This window comes from Helicoverpa armigera, chromosome 5 (genome assembly GCF_030705265.1).
Source record: "Helicoverpa armigera isolate CAAS_96S chromosome 5, ASM3070526v1, whole genome shotgun sequence".
Classification (NCBI taxonomy): Eukaryota; Metazoa; Arthropoda; class Insecta; order Lepidoptera; family Noctuidae; genus Helicoverpa; species Helicoverpa armigera.
Genome location: NC_087124.1, coordinates 12,815,841 through 12,838,041, shown reverse-complemented (window position 1 = coordinate 12,838,041; position 22,201 = coordinate 12,815,841). Strand labels below are relative to the sequence as shown.

The following is a 22,201-nucleotide window of genomic DNA, read 5'->3' as shown; positions in this document are numbered from 1 at the left end:
TAACGAGGGGTTTACGTTGTAATATATTATATGGTGGAAAAATAAAACGAGTAAAAACTAAAATATTTCATTTATATTATATCCAACAGCCAACATTCTACACAGGTGCCTCAACTATCCAATAAAATCAATATTTGGCACAACGCAACTCAACAATAAGGCACTTCGAATCACTAACTTATTGTCGCGCGGAGCTAATTACGTATAAAATATAAATAACATTTCTATAGTCAATATTATAATGTTGATATTAACGAACACATTTCTATGTAACATATTAGAAAACATTAAAAAATAAGGGCACGTTTCCACTTCGTCACGGGCGGTAATTTATCGTGTCGTCTTTACGAAAACCTTTAACATTTAAAACCATAATATTGTATTACACAAGCCAACCTTCACGATATTTTGTCGCTACGGCGAAGTGAGAACATGCCCTAAATAATTCGGTTACAATAATGGGCAACAATTTTTGGAAGAATAGGTAATTTTACGTTTAAACTACAAATAGCGGCTTGAATATGGATGATATAATATTTCAAATAAAAGAAAACAAACGTTAATGACTAGCCACGTTCTGGGATTTGATACAAATTCAAATGTCTCACAATATTTCTAACAAAAATAATAATAATTAGTCTCTTAAAATCGTTCATAACGGCAAAAATCTATTCTGGTCGGCACATTATTATTTCTAAGGCAAATTCGCTATGTTCATAAATATTTGCGATCTAAAAATAATCTACATTATAGATAAATAAATTCACTAAATCAGACGATTTCTAAGTAAAAAAACTACGCTGTGTTCTATTCAGTTAGTCAAACTAAGTTAATGAAGAATTTTATTGCTAAAAGGCCTTTCGGATGCACAAATAAAGCGCGTATTGATTTCTTGAATGAATTTGGTGCACCTCTAGCCTTATAAGAGCCCTTCATTTTATAATTCTCGTCACATTTCTGATAGTCTTTTCACAATAGTCATATGCCAAGCCGATAAATAAACTTAAAAACTATACACATCTAACAAAAATATTAAAATTTCTGTACAAATAAAAAAATACTAAATTTTAAATGTCATTCGTCGACCAATTCGTTAAACTAAAATGTCTAATTTCTAAGTTTTACTGTTTTGGATGTCTTGTATAGTCAAAGAGTCTTAACGTTATATTATTAGTCAGAAATCAAGAACAGAAAATGTATCACAGAATCTAATTGCGGGCGCGTTTGTCATCACTTTTTACATAAACAAACATTCCTCTAAAACCAATCACAGAGGGTTTAATACTCCAAAGTTATATACATTGGAAGACTAAGATTCAGTGTCAAAAACATCCCAAATCCACATGAAACACTCAAAATATACAAAACTTATTGCTACATACTCGGCAATCACAAACGCACCCACAGACACCCACAACAGTAAAACGGGAGCCTCTTATATCACCATACTAAAGTCTATATTTTCTATCACTTAATGATTTGTTCCTGGCTGTCACTCGGCGCTGACTTCGCGTTGTGGCAGCACGTGATCTGCGGGCTCTGCTCCCTCACATCCTGGCGCTGTTCTTCCGGACTCTCCTCCTTGCAGCAGCCCTGACTAGGCTCGTGGACTATGACAGTAGTTTCCTTCTTACAGCATTTCTCCTCGGGGGGCGGTTCCTGCTTTTTCTTGCAGCAACCTTGCCGCTCAGTTCTGAGTAGCTGCACATCTTCTACGCTAGGACTATCTTCTTTTTCGCTTTCGTGGTGGCAGTGTGATGTGGAAGCTTGTATTTTCTTTGCTCTGGCAACCCTTGAGGGGCACTTTTTCGCGCCATAGTAGCAGGTGGCGTTCTGGTCGTTGGCGCTGCCGTCTGGCGGTGAGGCGGGGAAGTAGTGCGAAGGCTGTATGCACGTGCGAGTCTGACATATGAAGAAGTCTGACTCTGAGCTCATTGAAGAATCCAGTAGTGGTGGGGTTGTGTTTTCCGCTGGAGAAGAAAAAAAGTTACAGATAAGATATATTTTACAATGGAGGCAAAATTGACGAGAGGAATTCTAAAGTATAATGAATGAGTAATAGTTTCAAATATCTAATCGAAAGTAACGATCAATGTTTAAAAAATGTATAATAACTGTGATAATACAAAGTTTGGCAAGACAGTCACGCGGAGACGGCCTTGGTACCACATTGTTTTTCCTTATTTACATTCACTTTACATATAAGAAACAATGTAAAACAAAATGTACAAACAGATATAATTATTCTCTCAATGCTACAGCTAATCAAATAAAGTTATTGATATTTAAATGTAATGACTTGCTCAATAATTTACATATTCCCAATGGTGTAATGAAAAAAAGCAAGAGCCTGATAAATATGTTGAACACTTGTATCAACTGTACATATTTGGCAACTAATATAAGTCTTAAGTAAAAATGAGATACTATCAATGTCTACCTTTGTATCACTAAGAACATTATTAGTTACAAGGTACACAAAAAAGGTGATGAATGGAGGAAGGAAGAATGGGGAAATATGCAGAACTTATCACCCTTGAAACAAATTACCTACTAAATAATACTCAGATACTGATGCTGATGGAAGAAGCTTTGCGAACTGTTTTATTTATCGTGCTCCATGGAATCCTAAACAAAAAAAAATACAAAAAACTGCATCATTCAATATACACTACCACTAAGCAACATACCGTTTTACGTTTAAAGAAACCTTTCGAAATTCTACCAAACTCCTAAAATTTTTGACTTGTGGCAACCCTAAGTAATGCATGATGAAGCAATGAATGCACAGCTGCAAGATGAGACCTACATCTACAAATGATGAAAGCAACTACTGAACTCTATGTAGAATGTTCTAGAAGCTACTTAGGAAGTTGTATTATATCAATGCCTATGGTACTCGTCGACGAGCCGGTAGTCGGTCTGCTGCAACTACTACTGCAAGATGAGACCTATATTTACAACTGATGAAAGCAACTATTGAACTCTTTCTTGAAAGCTCTAGAAGCTACTTTGGAAGTTGTATTACATCAATGCCTATGGTACTCGTCGACGAGCCGGTGGTCGGTCTGCTGCAGCTCCACGGCGTCCATCTCCTTGCACAGCTTGCCCTCGCACACCTCCCAGCTACACTTCTCCGTGTTGCAACGGTCTTAGGGAACGGAAGGGAGGGTTTAGCTTAGGGCAGTGGTAGGCGAGTAAACATTATAATTACATAGATATTGCATAGGATTTCAAGTTATCATGTACGGAGGAGGGGTTAGTAAGATGTAGGAGACACTATAATTTGTATATGGAGCATCAAATACTATTCGCCTAGGGGATTTAGTTACGTCGATATGACTATGGAATGGACACTTAGCATAGTATGCGATACAGCAGCTGCAAAATCGCACCCTTTGCTTATACATTTGTTAAACAACTGGCCCTTAGGTATAACGCAATGCATATTATGTGACATAATACTAAGTAACACTTAATAACACAGTAAAAGGCAGAGTATATTGTATGTATGCTCACCTGTATCATCGCACTCAGGAGTACAGATGACGACTCGTTTTCTGCTGAAGCACTGCATCTGTAGGCGCGTCAGCTTCGTGCCAAATAAGAAGTAACCTGAAAAAAAGATTGCATAAATAATATTGGTACACTTCTCGCAAACTTCGGAGGCTAAATTCTGAGCACATGTGTGGTAATTTCCCTTTCCCACGTTCGCCACTGGCTAAAACCTAAAATTGGTAGTACACAGTGATTTTCGCAATGTTTCGTGTCGTCAAAAAGTTTGGCGAGATCTATACAAACAAGTTCAGATGACAGAGGTTAGATAGAACTATTCGACATATTCATCTCTCTTCTGTTTGGAGATTGTTGGTACCCCTTGTACACTGCTAGAGGTTCTATCAAGATTTAGACGAGTCACTTTATCAGTTTTAACATGACATCGCATTAATTAGAACTGCATCAACAATACAGAGACATACCCAGCATCATGCCGAACACCACAGCCAGCAGCAGATGCACGTTGTACACCATGACGGCCAGCATCAGCAGGTAGCCCACGATGTTGTGCAGCAGGAACACTATAGACTGGTGCGTGTTCACCAGAGCCCTGGGTAAAGAGGAGAAGAGGTTCTTAAGAAGAAGGGTGGTAAAGTTATATGAGGATATGTTGGTTTTTGTCTGGGAGGCTTCCTCATCTTGGATCCATATAAAATGTTGGTGAATTGCTGTACATGGGCTTGAAGTTTTCAACTTCTGCCTCAAGTCCTTCGCAGCTAAATTTTTATAGAAAGCACGTGAAAACATATCGTCTATATATTTAAATCGTATCGATAAGGCACTTGAGGAGCATTTGGACCATCTTTCACATTATTGACAAATTGATAAAAGTGGCAAGAGCGGTAACAGAGACAAAATCTTTATGGTGGTAGGTAGGTATATGTAACCAGAGCTCGCTTTTTGTAAGTGTTAAAAATTTTGGCCCCCTCATCTGATCGGTAGCGGAGTAAATATCTTTCAAAGGCTAAGCAAATGATGAATATCTTCAGAAAGAATAAAAATAGTGAGTTACCTACCGCACTCTGAGTGAGGCCCACCTACTGACTTGTCCCGTGCTGGCGTTCCGACTGGTAGTCGGCTCCATGCTGCCCTGCTCCCTGCAACCAAACATGTCATCACTACATAGTATAAAAGAAAGACGTTTTTTCTGGCCCTATATCCCTGTGTCCCTTTGTACGCTTAAATACTGTTGTGACGTGCAAAGCCGGGACGGGGCGCTAGGCTAGGTGGGTCCGGCATAATATGTAGGTACATTTAAACAAATTGTGCTTTCACATAGCGAGAACTACCATAGTAATCAATAGAGTTGATATCCATTTTGTGCCAAATGGGGTTTTCTTAGGATTTTTATGGGTTTCCCTTATAAGCAATATCATGAGCTCCATTCAAACTTAGAAACGTTGAATTGCAAGAACTTTAAGCAATAAATGACTTTTTTATGCGTTTATCGAATAAAGGGGCTTTAAAATGTTCAATCTTATATGAAATTGAGATGGAAGTATTCTTTCAAGTTACCTAAGTGCTATATAAGATATTAATTTATTGCGCTCTTCCAGAAAATATTCAAACATTGTTTTTACAACATAACAATGCGATTAATTGTTATTACCATATTTTTATAGCGATTATCGTTTAGTCGGTACCTCGATAGTCACGCTCAATCGACTCTCACTTCTTTCATGTTTTATTACATCCTTGTTGCGCCGAGTTTCGTAGCAAATTAGAACTTTAGTACAAAGAATAAGGCGCAAATTCCGATAACTTAATAATTTGACGTAATTTAACGGATGTGGTAAAATGTTTTCCTTCAACTTTGCTGTAAGTAATTATGCAACTTGTTTAAGAATTATAACTGACTAATTGTATTACAGTACTGCCTCGTTGGTCTAGCTGTCGCAAGTGCGGCTGCTGAGCACGAGGTCTCGGGTTCGATTCCCGAGTCGGGCCGAAATCGCTTTGTGGGTTTTAGAAGACTTTCACAAAGCAGCCCGGAGCCTGGAAGCTGGTGATTGATACACCCGTGCATCGGAGAGCACGTAAATGTCGGTCCTGCGCCTGATCTCTCTCCGGTCGTGTCGGATTACCGTCCCATCGGGCTATGAGAGTTAAGGAATAGTGAGTGCACCTGTGTCTGCGCAAATGCTCGTGCACTATAATATGTCCTGCGTAGTTGGCTAATCTCCTTACATGAGAACAGCCGCCTTAGCCGATAATCGGCTAGGAGGACATCATCACATGACGCTCGCGTAACCCATCGCCATTAATAATAAAATATCTACAACACTGTTTTTGTTAAACGCTTACAAGTATTCCTTAGCAGCAGACTTCAGTTGAGCTCTGAAGACGCATAGTAGCAGTCTCTCCATGTAAAATGTTCATAAATAATGATAAGGATGAAGGCATTCCTAGTTGCATGGCAACTAGCCTCAAAAGCAGTAGTGAAAAGGCCAAATTGAAAAACCAGCTCTACGTTTCCACGAACGAACGAATACAAAATGTAAATTGCATCAGTCATAAAATTATTTTGGAAATTCTCAGCGACAGAAAATATTTAGGTCTGTTTAGACCTTCAAGTACGGAGGTTATTGTTTGTAACATATTGTCAAGGCTACGACACAGTTGCGCCTTTCACTAAAACTACGATAAAGATCTATGGTAAGGTAACTGTCATAATTAATTGTTAGTTGCTTATGATAACCCTTTAAAACAAGAACATTATTGTTAAATAATGTTACAGATGTTAATCTAGATAGTTTGCGTTGAATAGTATTTATTTACACAAATGTGAACTAAATACTGGTAACAGATAACAAGGCTGAGTACTGATTGATTACTTTTGCCATGTGTGCAGTGCTGCATTTGATATAGCAAACCTATTTGGAATCGCAACTATTTTAAATTCGAGTATACTTTTTTTTGCGAAGACTAGATGTTCCCTTAGTATTCAATCCCGATTCATAGAGTAAGGCGGAATTACCTAGTTATTGAGTATTGGCAAAAAACCTTGACACAAAAAATACCCATGTAGCCTGGCCGACCTAACAATGGTAGATCATTCGATCATCAACATCCTGCGCTCAACCAAATTTTAACATGTATTAGGATCGGCTCAGCCTCCTTTTCCATACTTCTCAGTATGAGATCATCTCACAGAACACAATATGTCTGATTGATCCAACATTGTCAGTTATTTGTATTTTATTATTTTCCACGAATAATGGATTGAAACAAGTTTATAATAAAACCCGCATGATGCATTTTGTGTCTGCGTTTACGATAAGACAACAAAGTACAATGTGCATTCTTATATGTAGTATTCTATTCTATGCAACAATGAGAGTCCACACATTTGTTGTTGTAAGCGCCTGAGCATTTAAAACACATTGTTAGGCCGATCGATCTATTTTAAAACATACTACCAATTCTTTTGTGTCTAGAAGATTGGCTAGTGAGTGACAATGGAGGGATTTATCACTATAACGACTGTAGAGTCTGTGGATGGGTTTCCGTTTTCTTAAGTTCGGAATTCGGAATAGGATCCTTCAATGTTTGTCGTATTCGTCCTCAGTCATATCCTTGTTCCACGTATCATCATCATCATCATCATCAGCCTATCGCAGTCCACTGCTGGACATAGGCCTCTCCAAGTGCACGCCACTGAGATCGATTTTCGGCTTCTCGCATCCAGTTCCACGTATGGCAATCATTAAATGAGCTTTCCTCATGAGGAAAAAAGTCCTTCCTCCGTGCCTAACTTGAATAGCCATGTCATAGGGCCACGCAAGTGTACAAATTGATGATAGAGATATGCACTTCTGGACCACCCTACAGCTAGTGTTACTGTTGGCTTAATATGGATTGATTGCCTGAAAGATGACATGAATAGGAAGGGAGTGAGTGTCAGTATGACGAGTGACAGAGGAAAATTGACATATTGCGCCGACCCCAAATAAAATTGGGAACAGGGCAGGAGGAAGAAGACTGTTGGCTTAATATAAAAGATCTGAACTCACCTATCACACAGCAAGTTTCTCCTCTCATCCGACCTGTAAGGATAGAGTTTTGTGTGTGCCGCGCGCTGCACCTTCGCTAGATATACCTGCAAGAAAAACCAGTTATCAGTCTACATTCTTGATTATTCTTTATGGCATACATGTACATATGGTTATGTTTGGTTTGACTTGGATGAGCCTACAAAGGCCTATCTATACTAATATTATAAAGCTGAAGAGTTTGTTTGTTTGTTTGAACGCGCTAATCTCAGGAACTACTGCTCCAATTTGAAAATTTCTTTCAATGTTAGATAGCCCATTTATCGAGGAAGGCTATAGGCTACTTTTTATCCCGGTACGGGAAGTACCTCCCACGGGATGCGGGTGAAACCGCTGGCAGAAGCTAGTTTGAAATAAAAACTTTTTCCTTTGATATTTTAAATAAATTATGTGGCCATCATGTCTCGAGCTAGAGCTGTAAGAACAGTCTGTTAAAGTATTTTTTAATTATTTCTCGTAATTATACTGCACAATATCTGCTCATAATATCAGTTAACAATAACTTAATTTATTTTAATAATAATAATAATAAACTTCTTTATTCAGATAACTGAGATCCATACATTAGGTACACAAACAATACAATTAATATATAATAGTAAGCAGGGACTTAGTCCTCTGCACTAATTTCCACGTAAGCGGACAGTCGTGTCTATTGGCTATAGCACTCAAGATGCTGTGGCGACTTCCACGCAACCGACTGATGAAGGATGCGGTCTTTTTACGCCATATTGCTGCAAAGCCATCTGTGTGCGCAACAGCAAACATGGCTGATCCAAGGTGAAAATCGATTAGTTACGATTTCAAGGAAAAAGAAATCATAAAATATGTATAAAAAAATCATAAATATGTATTTTTAAATGGGAAAATTTTACATTATCCCTAGACAACGCTCAGAATCAGTAGGTACTATTATCATCAGATTATATTTATAAAGACAATAATTTATCTAATTAATCCTAATAAGTTATACATTTAGCATCAAAAGTCATGTGATAAAGAAACCTGTGATCAATTTGCAAGCGACACTGTCTAAAATTGCTGCACACGGTCAGACGCGAGAGCACAGGTACAATAGACCTGAAAAAAGTGCGTGTGCACATTTACTGGAACCAGAATTTCCTCATCGCTTTTTGCACGCCGCCGACGCCATCGTCATACATAGGTAGTTGGTAATCAGTCGATAATTGTCCAAGTTCAACAACCACATAAATGTCAAATTTTTATTAAAACAACCTTTTACTTGGAAATTGAACGTGAAAATTCATGGTAAACAGTGGTTTTCAGAAAACTGCCGTTTATCCTGCCGGTGGACTTGGGCCTTTTGACTGGGTAGTTATTGCTACTACATATTGATTGCTTCACAAAAGTATCTTCTGTCAGTTTCCTAAAATTCTTGAAGAGTAATTGTTCAGACTTCTTGGTCGTTTCCTCATTTCCTTATTTTTAATTTTTCCTGCCATGACGGGTTTTGCTTTTGTTTTCACTTCTCTTTGGGAAAGTCAAAAAATTGGTATCGCCCGCGGTTCGTCGCGCGATAAAAATAAGAAAAACCCATAAAAGCCTCGCTACAAGTGCTGTTCGTTAGTGCCTCGCTCACCCGGACTCGTTGAAAAGGCAGTACGAAGCAAGTGCAGAGAAAGTGTCCCGCTGGCCGGCCGGCATTCGAGCGCCCCGTCGTCGGCAGACGCCTTCCTGTCCACTTCCCTGTTTCCCGGGTAAGTTTGCCTTTTTCACCTACATTGAGGGTCACGGGGTTTCAACGAGGACTTCAACGGAGTTTGCAGTAACGCCAGCTATTTCTCCAGCGAGGCCCATCCATTCTTCTTTTGGTGCCTCCTGTGAGGACCGAATTTCCTCACAAATCCTCGTAAATACTAATATTTCTTAGTAATATTTTCTCAAAATAATATTTCCTATCGAGTTTTCGATCTGTTCCACTCGCAAAACTTCTTATACCTAAGAGTATTGTTGCTGCATTCGCCGTTGATCTCTTATAAGTAGTTCGTAGTGACAGTTGTGCTCGAAGGATTTTATTTTACTTATAAACCAATCAGTTAACTTTTTCTTTCTTCATTCAGTAGTCTCTGAGCAAGATGGAAGTAGAATTGAAATCGTTGATTAAAGAACGCGAGTATGCGTTCAAAAACATGCAAATTATTTACGACTTAGTTAAAAGTTGCCAAGAAAGTAAAGCAAAAATATCTACTTTCAAAGCCAGATATAAGTCAATAGAAAAAATTCGCGATACTTATGTTGAAGTCTGTAAACAAATTAATAAAATACAATTAAAAATTAATCCGCAGTTCGTAATTGATGATCACGTTTTGTTATCGTTTGACGAGTTATATTACGCGGCCGTTGAGTTTGCCGATTCGCTTGACTCTAGTACGTGTGCGCCATTGGTAGTAGCATCTTGTACACAATCATCAATTGCTGCTGTAAAGCTACCTAAGTTGCAAATTCCAAAATTCGATGGCCAGATTGAAAACTGGCAGACGTTTAAAGATAGTTACGAGCCATTAGTGCATAATAACGCCTCGTTATCCGATATAGAAAAATTTCACTATCTAATTCCATGTTTGTCCGGCAGTGCGTTGTCGCTCACGAAAGGCGTTCCTATTACATCAACGAATTACGCTGTCGTATATAACGCGCTCATCGATAGGTTCGACAGCAAGCGCATTCTCGCGACAACTTATTTAGAGAAATTATTTAAATTATCCCCAATTCAAAAACCATCGTTATCGAATCTATCCGAGTTAACCAATACACTGTATGAAAGTGTCAATGCTCTTCGTGCTCTAAATATTAACGATTTAAGTGAATTTATTTTATTTTACATTGCGTCTCGACCTCTTGACTTTGACACTAGGCGAAGGTTTGAGTTAGAGAATAAGGACGAACTTCCCACGTTCAATAACTTTCTGGCTTATCTACAAAATTATATAAAAGTTCTGGAAGTAAGTCAGCCACCCGCGTTAGCTTGCTCTTCTAATTTTAATAAATCTAACGTTCGAACTAATAAGGTCGAAAATCATGATCGTCCGCGAACGTCATTAATTTCCTTGAATATTAAGCAACCTACCTTAAATAATACCAAGTCAGACCAGATAATATGCGTTTGTTGCAATGAAAGTCATTCTGTGTACCGTTGCGGAAAGATGCATTCAATGTCGGTTGATCAACGCAGAACATTAGTTAAAGATTTGCGTCTGTGTACTAACTGTTTGCGTCCTGGTCACGATAGTGTTAACTGCAAATCAAAGTTGTCTTGCTACATTTGTAACGAGAGACATAATACACTGCTGCATATCGAACGTCAAAGTAAAGAAACACAGGCGGGTGATTCAAAGGTAACTGTGAGAGCGGGTTCAAGCACCACGCTTACCTGCTTATCTACGACAGCTGAACCGTTCAAGAGTACAAAGATCTTAGGTACTGCTGTAGTGCGCTTGCGTCACTCAGATGGTTCTATGCAGTATGCTCGTGCGCTCATCGACAGCGGGTCGATGGATTCGTTGATCACAAATGAGTGCGCACGCAGATTAGGTTTGCGGATTAGAAAATGCAACTTAACCGTGTCTGGGCTTGGTCAAAATTTCGTTAATATCAAGGGTCACACTGTTGGTTCGATAATACCTCGGTTGAGTGAGTCACCACAGTTTGACATCTCTTTGGTAGTTTTACCAAAGATTGCGGGAATGATGCCTTCGTCATCGCTGCCGATGTACGTCAAGGATCATTTCGCACACTTAGATCTCGCCGACTGCGATTTCTATAAATCGGGTCCGATCGATCTTTTATTAGGAGTTGAGTGTTTTGACCAGATATATACTGGCTCTCGTTACACTCCCGGTACCGGGTTACCCTGCGCGTTATCGAGTGTATTCGGCTGGGTGATAACAGGTCAGTTTCTTCATAACACGACAACTCATACACCAGATCAATCCGTTACGTCACTCGTCGCGTCATCTGGTACGCTCGACGATACCGTTCAACGGTTCTGGGAGTCTGAGGAGCCGTCGAAATGTAAAATTTCCGGCCCTGAAGACGAAGTTCACGAAGTTTGTGAACAAAAATCCGGTACATATCGTACTCCGGAGGATAGGTATGTAGTTCCTTTGATGTTAAAGGATGATGCCCCTTCCCTTGGCGATTCTTATCGCCACGCTTTAAATCGATTTCTCAACCTAGAGAAACAGTTATGCACTCAACCTGAGTTAAAAACGGAATATCAGGATTTCATGGAGCAGTACAAAGACTTGGGACATATGCAGCCTATTGATTCTTTGTCTACTGTTCGGTATCTTATTCCGCGTCACTGCGTCGTGCGTCCAGAAAGTACTACGACACGACTGCGTGTAGTCTTCGACGTCAGTAGTCGGACTACGAATAATTACACGTTGAACAATATTGTTCATATAGGACCTAAACTTGAAATCGATATAGTCGATTTAGTTACAAAGTTTGGCTTTTATAAAATTGTTCTTCCTGCTGAAGTTTCTCCTGTTTGTAACATTTACAGGCAGATTCTGTTCAGGCCTGCACAAAAGTGCTATCAGTATATTCTATGGCGAGACAGTCCTACCGAAGCTCTCGTAGAAAATGAGCTCAACATAGTTGCTTATGAAGTAACTAGTTCGCCCTATTTATCTTGGAGTGATGCTATTCCTCAATATTTAGCCAAACAATGGCATTTGCCTGCCGCGAATTTATTAATTTTGAAAAATATAATCTTACCGCGGCTAGTCATCCCTCCTGATCTTATTGATATCCACTTAGTAGGATTTTGCGACGGTTCGTCAAAAGGATATAGGTGCTGCGTGTATTTATGCGCTGTTACATGTACAAATTCTACTGTAACGCATCTATTGATAGGAAAGTCTAGAGTGGCTCCTTCAAAGCCGTCAACAGTGAATAGGCTCGAGCTAAGCGCTTCTTTGCTTCTAGCGCGTGTGCTATGTCACATGTATAATCTGTTTAAGGATAAAATTCCTATTCAAACTATTCGTGCTTGTTCTGATAGCAGTACTACGCTCTATTGGATTAATAATGCTCTTCATTTACTAAAAATGTATGTAGCTAATCGTGAAATCGCTATCACGGAAAATTTACATTCTCGTCAAGTTCAAGATGTAATTGCAACTTTAATTTCTAGACATTCCAATTCTATAAAACTTCAAGGAACCTTAGTCTGGTGGTTTCATATTATATCGAATTTTAAACGTCCCAAACAAAATTGGGACACTTCTCCTCGTTCTAGCGCTGAACTTAATAAGTTATTGAGAACTCTGGTTCAGTATACTCAAAGTCAATATATGACAACGGAATTTAATCCAGTGCTTGATAAGCAACAAGGTTACAAATCTATTCAAAACCTTTCACCGTTTATAAATGAGGACGGTTTGTTGCGAGTGGGGGGACGCATTGATAAGGCTAACTTACTCACATCTACGTTACACCCTTTTCTTTTATCTAAACTAAGTCCACTATCACTAATGATAGTTGAACATTTTCATTTAAAATATTTTTACTGCTGTCCTAGAACATTGCGATCGTTGATTCAACATAATTGCTGGATAATCGGATTTGTTTCTCGTCGTGATATGTGTTATTATGTTCTAATCGCTTGTCGTAAAAATTTCTTAGGCGCGAATAAATGTCTCAAAGAGTTCGTTAATGAACTTTATAAAAATAAATCTGCTATATACGATGGCTTAGCTTGTCATCAAATCGTATTTTGGCGAGCTTGGCAACGTGATTATCTTCACACACTTCAACAAAAGAACAAATGGTTTCAAACCGCGCCTAATTTAAGAGTTAACGATTTCGTCAACGAACCAAATCTTCCACCTTTGCTCTGGAGATTGGCTCATATAGAACAAGTGCACCCAGGTGCCGATGCTATAGTTGGAGTTTTACTCTCCGAGCTGCTAATGGCAGGACGCTTCGACGACACATCGTCAAGGTCTGCCCTATACCAATTAATTAGTCTATACTAGATAACTTGAGCAATATCGGTCCTTTATATCGTATTGCTCATTCTTAGAAGTTAAGTTTTAGTTTAACATATATTTTTCGAGCATAGCTTCCGTTGCGTTCGACTTATCCGTGAAACCCATGTGGCTTTCAAGTGGGGGGAAATGTTCAGACTTCTTGGTCGTTTCCTCATTTCCTTATTTTTAATTTTTCCTGCCATGACGGGTTTTGCTTTTGTTTTCACTTCTCTTTGGGAAAGTCAAAAAAATTGGTATCGCCCGCGGTTCGTCGCGCGATAAAAATAAGAAAAACCCATAAAAGCCTCGCTAGAAGTGCTGTTCGTTAGTGCCTCGTTCACCCGGACTCGTTGAAAAGGCAATACAAAGCAAGTGCAGAGAAAGTGTCCCGCTGGCCGGCCGGCATTCGAGCGCCCCGTCGTCGGCAGACGCCTTCCTGTCCACTTCCCTGTTTCCCGGGTAAGTTTGCCTTTTTCACCTACATTGAGGGTCACGGGGTTTCAACGGGGACTTCAACGGAGTTTGCAGTAAAGCCAGCAATTTCCCCAGCGAGGCCCATCCAGTAATCCTTATACATAGTGACAAGCAGTGACCATCTAAAAATGCAGCCTGCTTAGATTAATATGCCTCTTTCCTTTGGCGATTATCATTTCGGTATGTTTTTTCTTTGTTTTCCAGGAACTTGGATCATTAGCGACACTATAAATAAGACCAGTAGTTTGCTCTCGTTACTTTAAATGAGCGTGTACAATTGTGCATTAGATAAGAACTCGTCTTATGTCGACCATTCAGATTAGTCATGTGTGCAATCTTTTAACCAAAGGTCAGAAAAAATGGTATCCTTTTAAAGACTGCTGAATTCGCCTCAATATACGCGAAAATTTGGAAGCCAGTCTAGAATGCTTGGAACGTATAATTATTCCGATTGTTACTAGATTAGAACTAGGCTTTGACAAAATCTCTCTAATCTGAATATTTCGTCACTTAGCTATGACGTCAATATTATATTGTTATAGATACATAATTCATTGAACCACGCCTTTCCCAAATGTAGATTGGCATAAATGTTACGCGTATTCATTAATGAAATCTATAATATCATAAAAACTTGCGTATTTTCAAGAATCATCGAAGAACCCTAATCTTAGATGGTAGGTTTGAATTTATATTATAATGTATTGCTTTACACATTGAACTCCTGCGCAAAGGAAATGGATGATACCACACGGAATCATTTAGTTTTAACCAGTACAGCATTATACGCAAGCAGATAGATCCACTAGTATATATCACGTATCATACATACATATACTAAGCATTACTTGCTTGTGTACCATAGTAATTTATTTATGGACTTGGCTGCATATAGCCGCAGCGTCAACACACTACTGTTGGCTTTCTTTGTTGTGAATATTGGCCATTCATCTTGTTTCATTATAGCTATCTATAACTTCTATAAGTACGTTATTGCACTTCATATTATCAGCAAGACTATTGAGAGCTGTAGGTGTAATATAGGACTTTGTAGAACAATGTAGTGTTAAAATTACTTCATATTACACACGACAGTACTGTAGTAGATACGTTTATACGATTTCTACATTTGATTTGTGATAAGTGAAACAGACTGCAGTGTCTTGTAGAAATATCTAGGGCAAGAGCCTCACATATAATGTTATGGTTTAGAGATCTAGATAGCTGCAGACAGCAGAGGACCCGCAGCTTGCTTACAAAATGGCTCAATAAAGACTCATTGCAAGGCCACATCAAATCACATAAGTGGCAACGATAAGGGTTTTCAAGAATCGTCATTTTCTCCCATTAAACCGGAGATATATTTGACCAATTCTTCCAAACCACTTCGACATACACGCACTTCGCAATCAGATAACTCCAAATCTACCTAAAATGTTTGTACTTGAAAATCAGTCTACGAAAAATCGAACTCCTTACCTTGGAGCCTTCAAACAGCAGCGCCACAAAGAACAGCACTATCCACGTGATGGCGAAGGACCACCGCGACGCGATGGTCAGCCCGGAGAACATGAACTCGCCGAGGTCGTAGCCGAACCATAGCCACATGTGCATCATCTTGCTGACACACCACCTGATGGAAAGTACAGGATTGATAAATAAAGATAAATCGCAAAAAAATAAATATTTAAATTGGGAGGCTCCCCCTTTTTGAGAGGTCGGTTAAAAATGAGGAATTTTTATGAGGTCTTTAGATTATCTGTGAGGTCGTGAGGTGTTTAAAAAATTGCATGTCTCATACAATTAATCTAGTTTTCCGCTTTTGGCTGTAGGAATTACATATAGCCTGTTCTTGGGGAGATTTTTCACAGAAATGCCACAAAAAGACTGGAGACCACCAAAAATATTCTGCTTTAGATTTAGTAGATTTGTAATTTTTTAACGATGTTACGTTAAGCAAAGATTATAGATAGCATTCTGGAAGCTTTACCTGACAACACAATTTTGAACACACTAATTGGTTTACAGTTTAATCTCAATTGACCGAGTTTGCTTTGCGTTCCAGTATTAAGGTCTGAGGTCTAAGTCCGCATTGTTTAGAAAGGGACCATTCGTGCAAACTGTAGATCACGACTAGACCCTTCACTAGAATATGGTATTATTCTGGCTCTAGCAAAGATATATGTAGTTGGAAACTATACTATGGTGTTTGTCTCAGACTCGTCTGATTCTAACAAACTTCTCAATTCTCAAAAAAAATGTATTACGCGAGAGTTTTATCAGGTCGGAGTGATGCGAAATTAAAAATCAAATCCAGTGCTATAAATAAAATCTCACTAAGATAATACATATTAAGACCATTTCAAAAATGTTGCTCCACTTACCGAACTAACTACATAACCGCGAGCGACAGAAACACTTAACATTCGTGTGAATGTTAACCAGGTGAAAGTGGACGAAAACTTGTTTTAAATTCAAAGGGCATTCAGTGTATCAATCATTTAATATTAATGAGAATTTAAACAAAACATAAGAAATGTGAATTAAATAGGCCTATCTGGGTTAAAACGAGACCTACCTACTGAAAAACGGGAGAATGTAATTTTTTGACAAATCCTGGGTCTTTCTCTTTGGATTAGCGTGTGATATGATAAACTATGTTAATAATATTTTTGGCTATATTGCAACACGTTAAATCACGCAATAAAGGTACTTTATACCTATGTACTGCTACATAGTTACCACGTCTTCCTATGGTGGACCAAATGTAGCAATCGTGGTAGGTGACCAATTAGGAACGCACTGATAAATGCAAATGAGCCTTATTCCGCAGATCTTAGGACTCAAATCTGAATCTCTTTCTACGGCGAAATAGAGATCAACAACAACGCAAGCCCCGTGGCTATTATATCGTTTCGTTGTTGGTTCTAGTTCTAGCAACTCATGATTTTCGTCTTTGTAGAATTTGAAGGGAAAATTACATACTGCTTCTACTACATAGAGATAGGAACTGTTGCGAGATACAAACTGACATCAGATTCGTTTTGATTTTAAGTGAGGAATTTAAAAGATTAACAAATTAGTCTTTGGAAATTTTTGAATAGATTGGGAGGATTTTTAGGATTCATCATCATCATCTCAGCCATAGGACTTCTACTGCTGAACAGAGGCCTCCCCTTAGATCTCCACAGGTACCTGTTGGAGGCGACCTGCACCCAGCGTCTTCCGGCGACCTTTATAAGGTCGTCTGTCCACATTGTTGGTGGACGTCCTACGCTGCGCTTGCTAGTCCGTGGTCTCCACTCAACTTTTTAGGATTGCCAGAGGCAAAATTAGATTCTCATTTAATCAAAACGATATTAGCCTAATTTGATACAATGTTGATTGGTTTGACAGCACCCCATTATCAATGTTACTAAAATGTTATCTTGTAAAGTAAATAATTCAGCGAATGGTTCTGCTATCAGTTATGTCGAATATCAGGTTTACCAGTCAATGAACTGTAGAAAGCAATGGTATCAAGTGAATTATCGGGTTGGATATGGAATAAATTGGATATTCGAATAGCACTAACTATGATTTGAATGTTTAAGTAAGCGGTTGGACATTGGTTTATTGGCTATCCAAGTAAGACCCGTTGGCGAGTCATACCTCCTGGAAGCGTTTTTACCTATTCATCTGCCTTTCCCTAATATACCAGGGCAACATACATAAGTGGGTATCCTTATTCGATCCGAATGCTATTGTGCATCAATGATTTTCAACTTTACAAGTATTCATGAGTAGACAGATATTATGACGATAAAATTGTTTAACACATTTTGATAATATCAGTAAAGACACAACAAATGATAATACTAATTATATCAGCAGATTGGAAAACTTTTTAGATATGATTTTCGAGCTAGCTTAGCCCTAGGCTTAATCCTGGGATTAATACTAGAGACTATGATAACCAGCCTATTTTTTTTTTTCAGGACATTCATTGCATTGGCCTTTATTCAAGTTTATTGGGGTAATCGTACAGGCTGAATACAACTACATACCTTTGACCCCAATTGCCGATACCCAATTATTACAAAGCATATTAATGAATTAACCATTTATTAAGTTGATAACAATGCTATTATCATAAATTCGACCGTGTCACTCGATGGGAGGTTTAACGTTCGATACAGTTTAACGCAGAAACTATTGGAAGGATTTGGATAAAATTAAGCACGCCACACGTATGTATAAGACTGACACACAACCCCTCGTATTATAAATCGCTGATCAAAGTCAGCCTTTTTTATTGTCCCTCTGAAAGACACTGACCTCTTCGCCTACAAAGAAAGAGTTGAGCGGTAATCACCAAGCTTGCAAAGCGGATTGGCGATTTCTGTCTTAAGGCCACAAAAATTATTGCACAGCAGCTTTTACTCACTAACCTTTATTTTTCAGTCGTAAACCATCTTCCGCAGTCACATCGCACACACTTCTGCTATCCTTACTGAATAAGTATCTAAGCCACAAGGGCTGGTCCTCAAATGTTCAGCTATTCTCCTGAATGTTAGACCGAGCTGTTATTGTAAACATAACGGAACAATGGTGGCCAATTATAAAACATGTGTGCTCGAAATTATTTTTCGCCAAACGGCATTGTGATTAGGCGATATGTAGGGTGACCATTATTGCTGGTTTAGGAGGGATGGTTTCAGTTCCTGGTTTCTATTATATTCTATTCTTGTTTTGTTTATGGCGATCCGTATCGTTGCCAATGTCGACGATTCTGCTGACGACAAGTGGGATGAGAGGCAAATAGTGCTTGTGATTAACGAAAAGATAAAATTAAGATGATATTGTAGTCAATCTTCGAGTTATTTATTTACCACAATAGGTAATATATTTTTTTGTGTTGCTAAAAAGGCGATGATCGTATTGCTGCCCAGGGTTTTTAGAGGAAAATAAAAATACAAATATTGTTTCTCCCGTTCAAACTCTATTTGCCTTTATAATATCGCATTAAAGTTTAAGGTAAAATAACGGGCAGACTTTCTGTGATTATTATGAATGTGAGTCTTATTAAATCTCAATGAAAATGCAATCAATTCCACAGTACTGACGAGACGTGATCGGACAATCCTGTTTTCCTGAAAACTCATGGTCACAGTAGAGCGTGGCACAATAACGTTACTGTATATAAATATGATAGGGCGAATCGATCGAATGGTGTTTTGATAATCTATTAGGAATCATGCTATTATTCCTTATTAGTCATTAGTTACTATGTTTTATGGTTACTCCTTTCATACGGGTGACGTTGGATGTTCCATTCAATTCTTTTCACCACTACAGACAATCAGACTACACGAGGACTTGCTAAAGCCAAGCTAAAGGTACGTTTTGAATGCCAGCTGCCGACCGCGCATCGATCGAAGCGGCAGCATCATCTACAGTTGCCCTCAGATATCGACCGATTTCATGCAGTCGGCGGTTTGTTTCAAAACACACCTTTACGGCAAAAGTGAAGCTGATCTTGATTGCCTTGATTGGAAAAGGGTAATGCCTCGACGGTATCGCATATAAAAAACTCGGAGTCACAACGTCAAGATGCAAAACCGAAGGTAAAGAACTCCGTCTTACTATTAGAGGGATCTTTAACTTAATTTCAAAGGTTCAGCTGCAAAGTATCATGAATCGACAAAAAAAGGGTAATTTAAGAACTGGTTGCGCGCCTCGAAAGGGTTCGGACACATAATTATAATTAAATTATTTTTATTTGAATCCCGAGTTCACTGACTCATCAAAAGTTCTTTGTTTAGGCGAAAAATATATTAAAACATAACATCAGATCACCCTATCTTCACGTTACGTTACGTTGGACATCCTATCTTCGCGTTATAAAACTCTTTTATAGAGAACAGCGAAAGTGCGCTCCTACTCTATTTCTATATTTATTTGGTCAAAACGCACCCTTATGCGAAGAGGAGCGCAGTAGTTTTTAAACATCCAATAGAATTGATTCCCGAGCAGAGAAACTATTTTAGTTGGTTTAAATTTTTAAATAAATTTTGTTTCGCGCAGTAACCTCGTAATTACTTCATTAAAATATTACGTGGCACAAGTGTGCCGCAAGCATATTAAACATTTTATTGAGTTCGGCCGCAATGTCAATATGCCCAGGTGTAAGATATTAATTGTTATGTCTTGACCATTTCGCGTCATTTATCTGCTACCTAACCAACATATTTTTTTTGCGAATTTCAGGAAAAAATTTAGTAATTTTTACTGGGTTTTATTTCAAAGAAAAGCTCAACAACGTGATGATGAATGATTGTTACCCTACTTACAAATAAGTTTGTAAGCTGGCCTTATAATATATCAATATTTGGGAAAAATCTGAACAGTCTCATATTAGGTAGGGGAAGGGCTTCAGCTGCAGAAAACCTCAAATGGTATAAAATGAATATTGACCTCATCAAACAATAGGAACACTGCAAAGAGCTCACCAATTCTTTCAAGAAACAAGCAACACTGAGTGGAGTCCACAAATGACCTACGGAATGGCTAACAGATTGTCCAAACTATTCGCAGAAAAAGCAACCAGCCTTTTGGCCATGATTACCACTGACAGCAATATGGATAAGTTTGTTGATTAATTTGAATGCCATTTTGTACCCCTTTTTGGAAGTCCATTAAGTTTGTACATGTCTGTAAAATATTAAGAACTCAAAATACTCTCTCTCAAAATTTTTACAGATATAAATTCGTAAAAATTTACAGTTTGCAGACAAGAATACTTAAATTAGAAAACATTTGGATAGCATTGATTAATTTGATAAAGTTCTATATAATGAATTTGAAAAATAGATATAACCATACATGACATACTAGGTGGATATTTCATATTCACAGCTTTGCAAGTAAATAATCAATCAAGTGGAACTAATGATATTTATCTAATCATTTATAATTATTTAATAAATCTAATTGTAAGATAGTGTTCATGATAGCATTTTGTTTGTTAGTTATAAAAATAGGCAAAGGTATGTAGCAAAGAGTTTTGGTTTAGAAAACAGCTACGGTAGCCTATTCAGCTTTTGCTAGTTTTGAATTTAATCATACATAAAGTGTGCACCCACAATTAAATAGTGTGTGGCTAAAATAAAGCACCAAATTATTTTTATTGATTTTAATAAACAATGTGATCTTAAATTTAAGTTCACATTGTTTACTCTGTTACTGTCTAGTCTGTTATAATTTTTACAATGTGAGATGAATAATAAACATCATCATCATCCTCCTGCCTGTATCCCAATTTGTTTTATTTGGGGTTTGCTCATCAGTTTTGTTCTTCCATACTCTTCTATCTGCTGCCATCACACATGTAACATTATTTCTAGCCATTTCGACTTTTACACAATCAATTCATTGTTTCCTGGTTTTCCTCTTCCACTATATCCATTCATAGAATAAATAATAAACCTTGAATAATATTTTGCTGGTGATATAATAAAGATGTGAGACACAAACCCTGCTGAATGTGAAATAAACCAGGCAGGAATCTTTCTTATGTAATTCAGAACACTTTAATATCAGGTATATAAAATTACGGAATATTTTAAGACCGATATTTCAAGGCTCAATTATTATTAAGGAAAATAAATACTGTCACATTGCACTCACCTTTACAACTTGTCTTAGCTTTCTAACTGGTGCTCGAGCACGCCGTATCATCCATGTGTTTGTTTACCAACCGTCCTCAAGATACCACACTAAACTACCATCGTTATCACATATTTTATTGATAAATTAGAAAGTAAATAAATTATATCAATCCCACTACAGATAACATTTAATTTATAACCACTTCTTAAAAACGCTACATAGGTCTATTTTAATTAACTTTTTGACGTCCAAATATTCACGTGGTTTCCAGTCTTCAATTTTTATTATGAGAAAGTGATTATCACTCGCAAAATTTGCACACAAATTAATTAAATCGTTGAGTTCAAGCAAAAATATCATCTAAAAACAGCTGTCAATTTCGATTCTGTCTGTCACTGTCAAAGCTAATGATGTGAAAAGTTGTTACGTAATATTTAGTCGATTAGATCATTCGAGACCTGGTTAAAC

The 22,201-nt window shown here is 38.0% G+C and overlaps 1 protein-coding gene across 3 annotated transcripts; it reads right to left on the bottom strand.

Annotated features, from left to right (window-relative positions):
- Window positions 1–55: 55 nt before the first annotated feature.
- On the bottom strand, window positions 56–22,116 carry LOC110374636 (uncharacterized). 3 transcript variants are annotated; one of them, XM_064034890.1, is made up of 7 exons: window positions 21,749–22,116; window positions 15,563–15,711; window positions 7,572–7,657; window positions 4,575–4,655; window positions 3,981–4,108; window positions 3,520–3,615; window positions 56–1,970 (listed from the first exon to the last, which is right to left on the bottom strand). In XM_064034890.1, exons 2-7 carry the CDS (start codon window positions 15,698–15,700, stop codon window positions 1,468–1,470), a joined length of 1,032 nt encoding a protein of 343 aa, XP_063890960.1. In that variant the 5' UTR covers window positions 15,701–15,711; window positions 21,749–22,116; the 3' UTR covers window positions 56–1,467. The 3 variants fall into 3 exon arrangements, with proteins under 3 accessions (XP_063890960.1, XP_049698255.1, XP_063890961.1); XM_049842298.2 differs by having other exon boundaries at window positions 15,563–15,716; window positions 21,752–22,116; XM_064034891.1 differs by lacking the exon at window positions 21,749–22,116 and adding an exon at window positions 19,574–19,577.
- Window positions 22,117–22,201: the final 85 nt, after the last annotated feature.

What these genes read in the sequence shown, in the direction of transcription:
- LOC110374636 (XM_064034890.1), bottom strand. Translation starts at nt 15,700, where the DNA reads ATGATGCACATGTGGCTATGGTTCGGCTACGACCTCGGCGAGTTCATG. An exon ending in AGAAACTTGCTGTGTGATAG is followed by an intron (nt 4,656 to 7,571) that starts GTGAGTTCAGAT and finishes GTTTGGTTGCAG; the next exon opens with GGAGCAGGGCAGCATGGAGC. An exon ending in GGTGTTCGGCATGATGCTGG is followed by an intron (nt 3,616 to 3,980) that starts GTATGTCTCTGT and finishes TCTTTTTTTCAG; the next exon opens with GTTACTTCTTATTTGGCACG.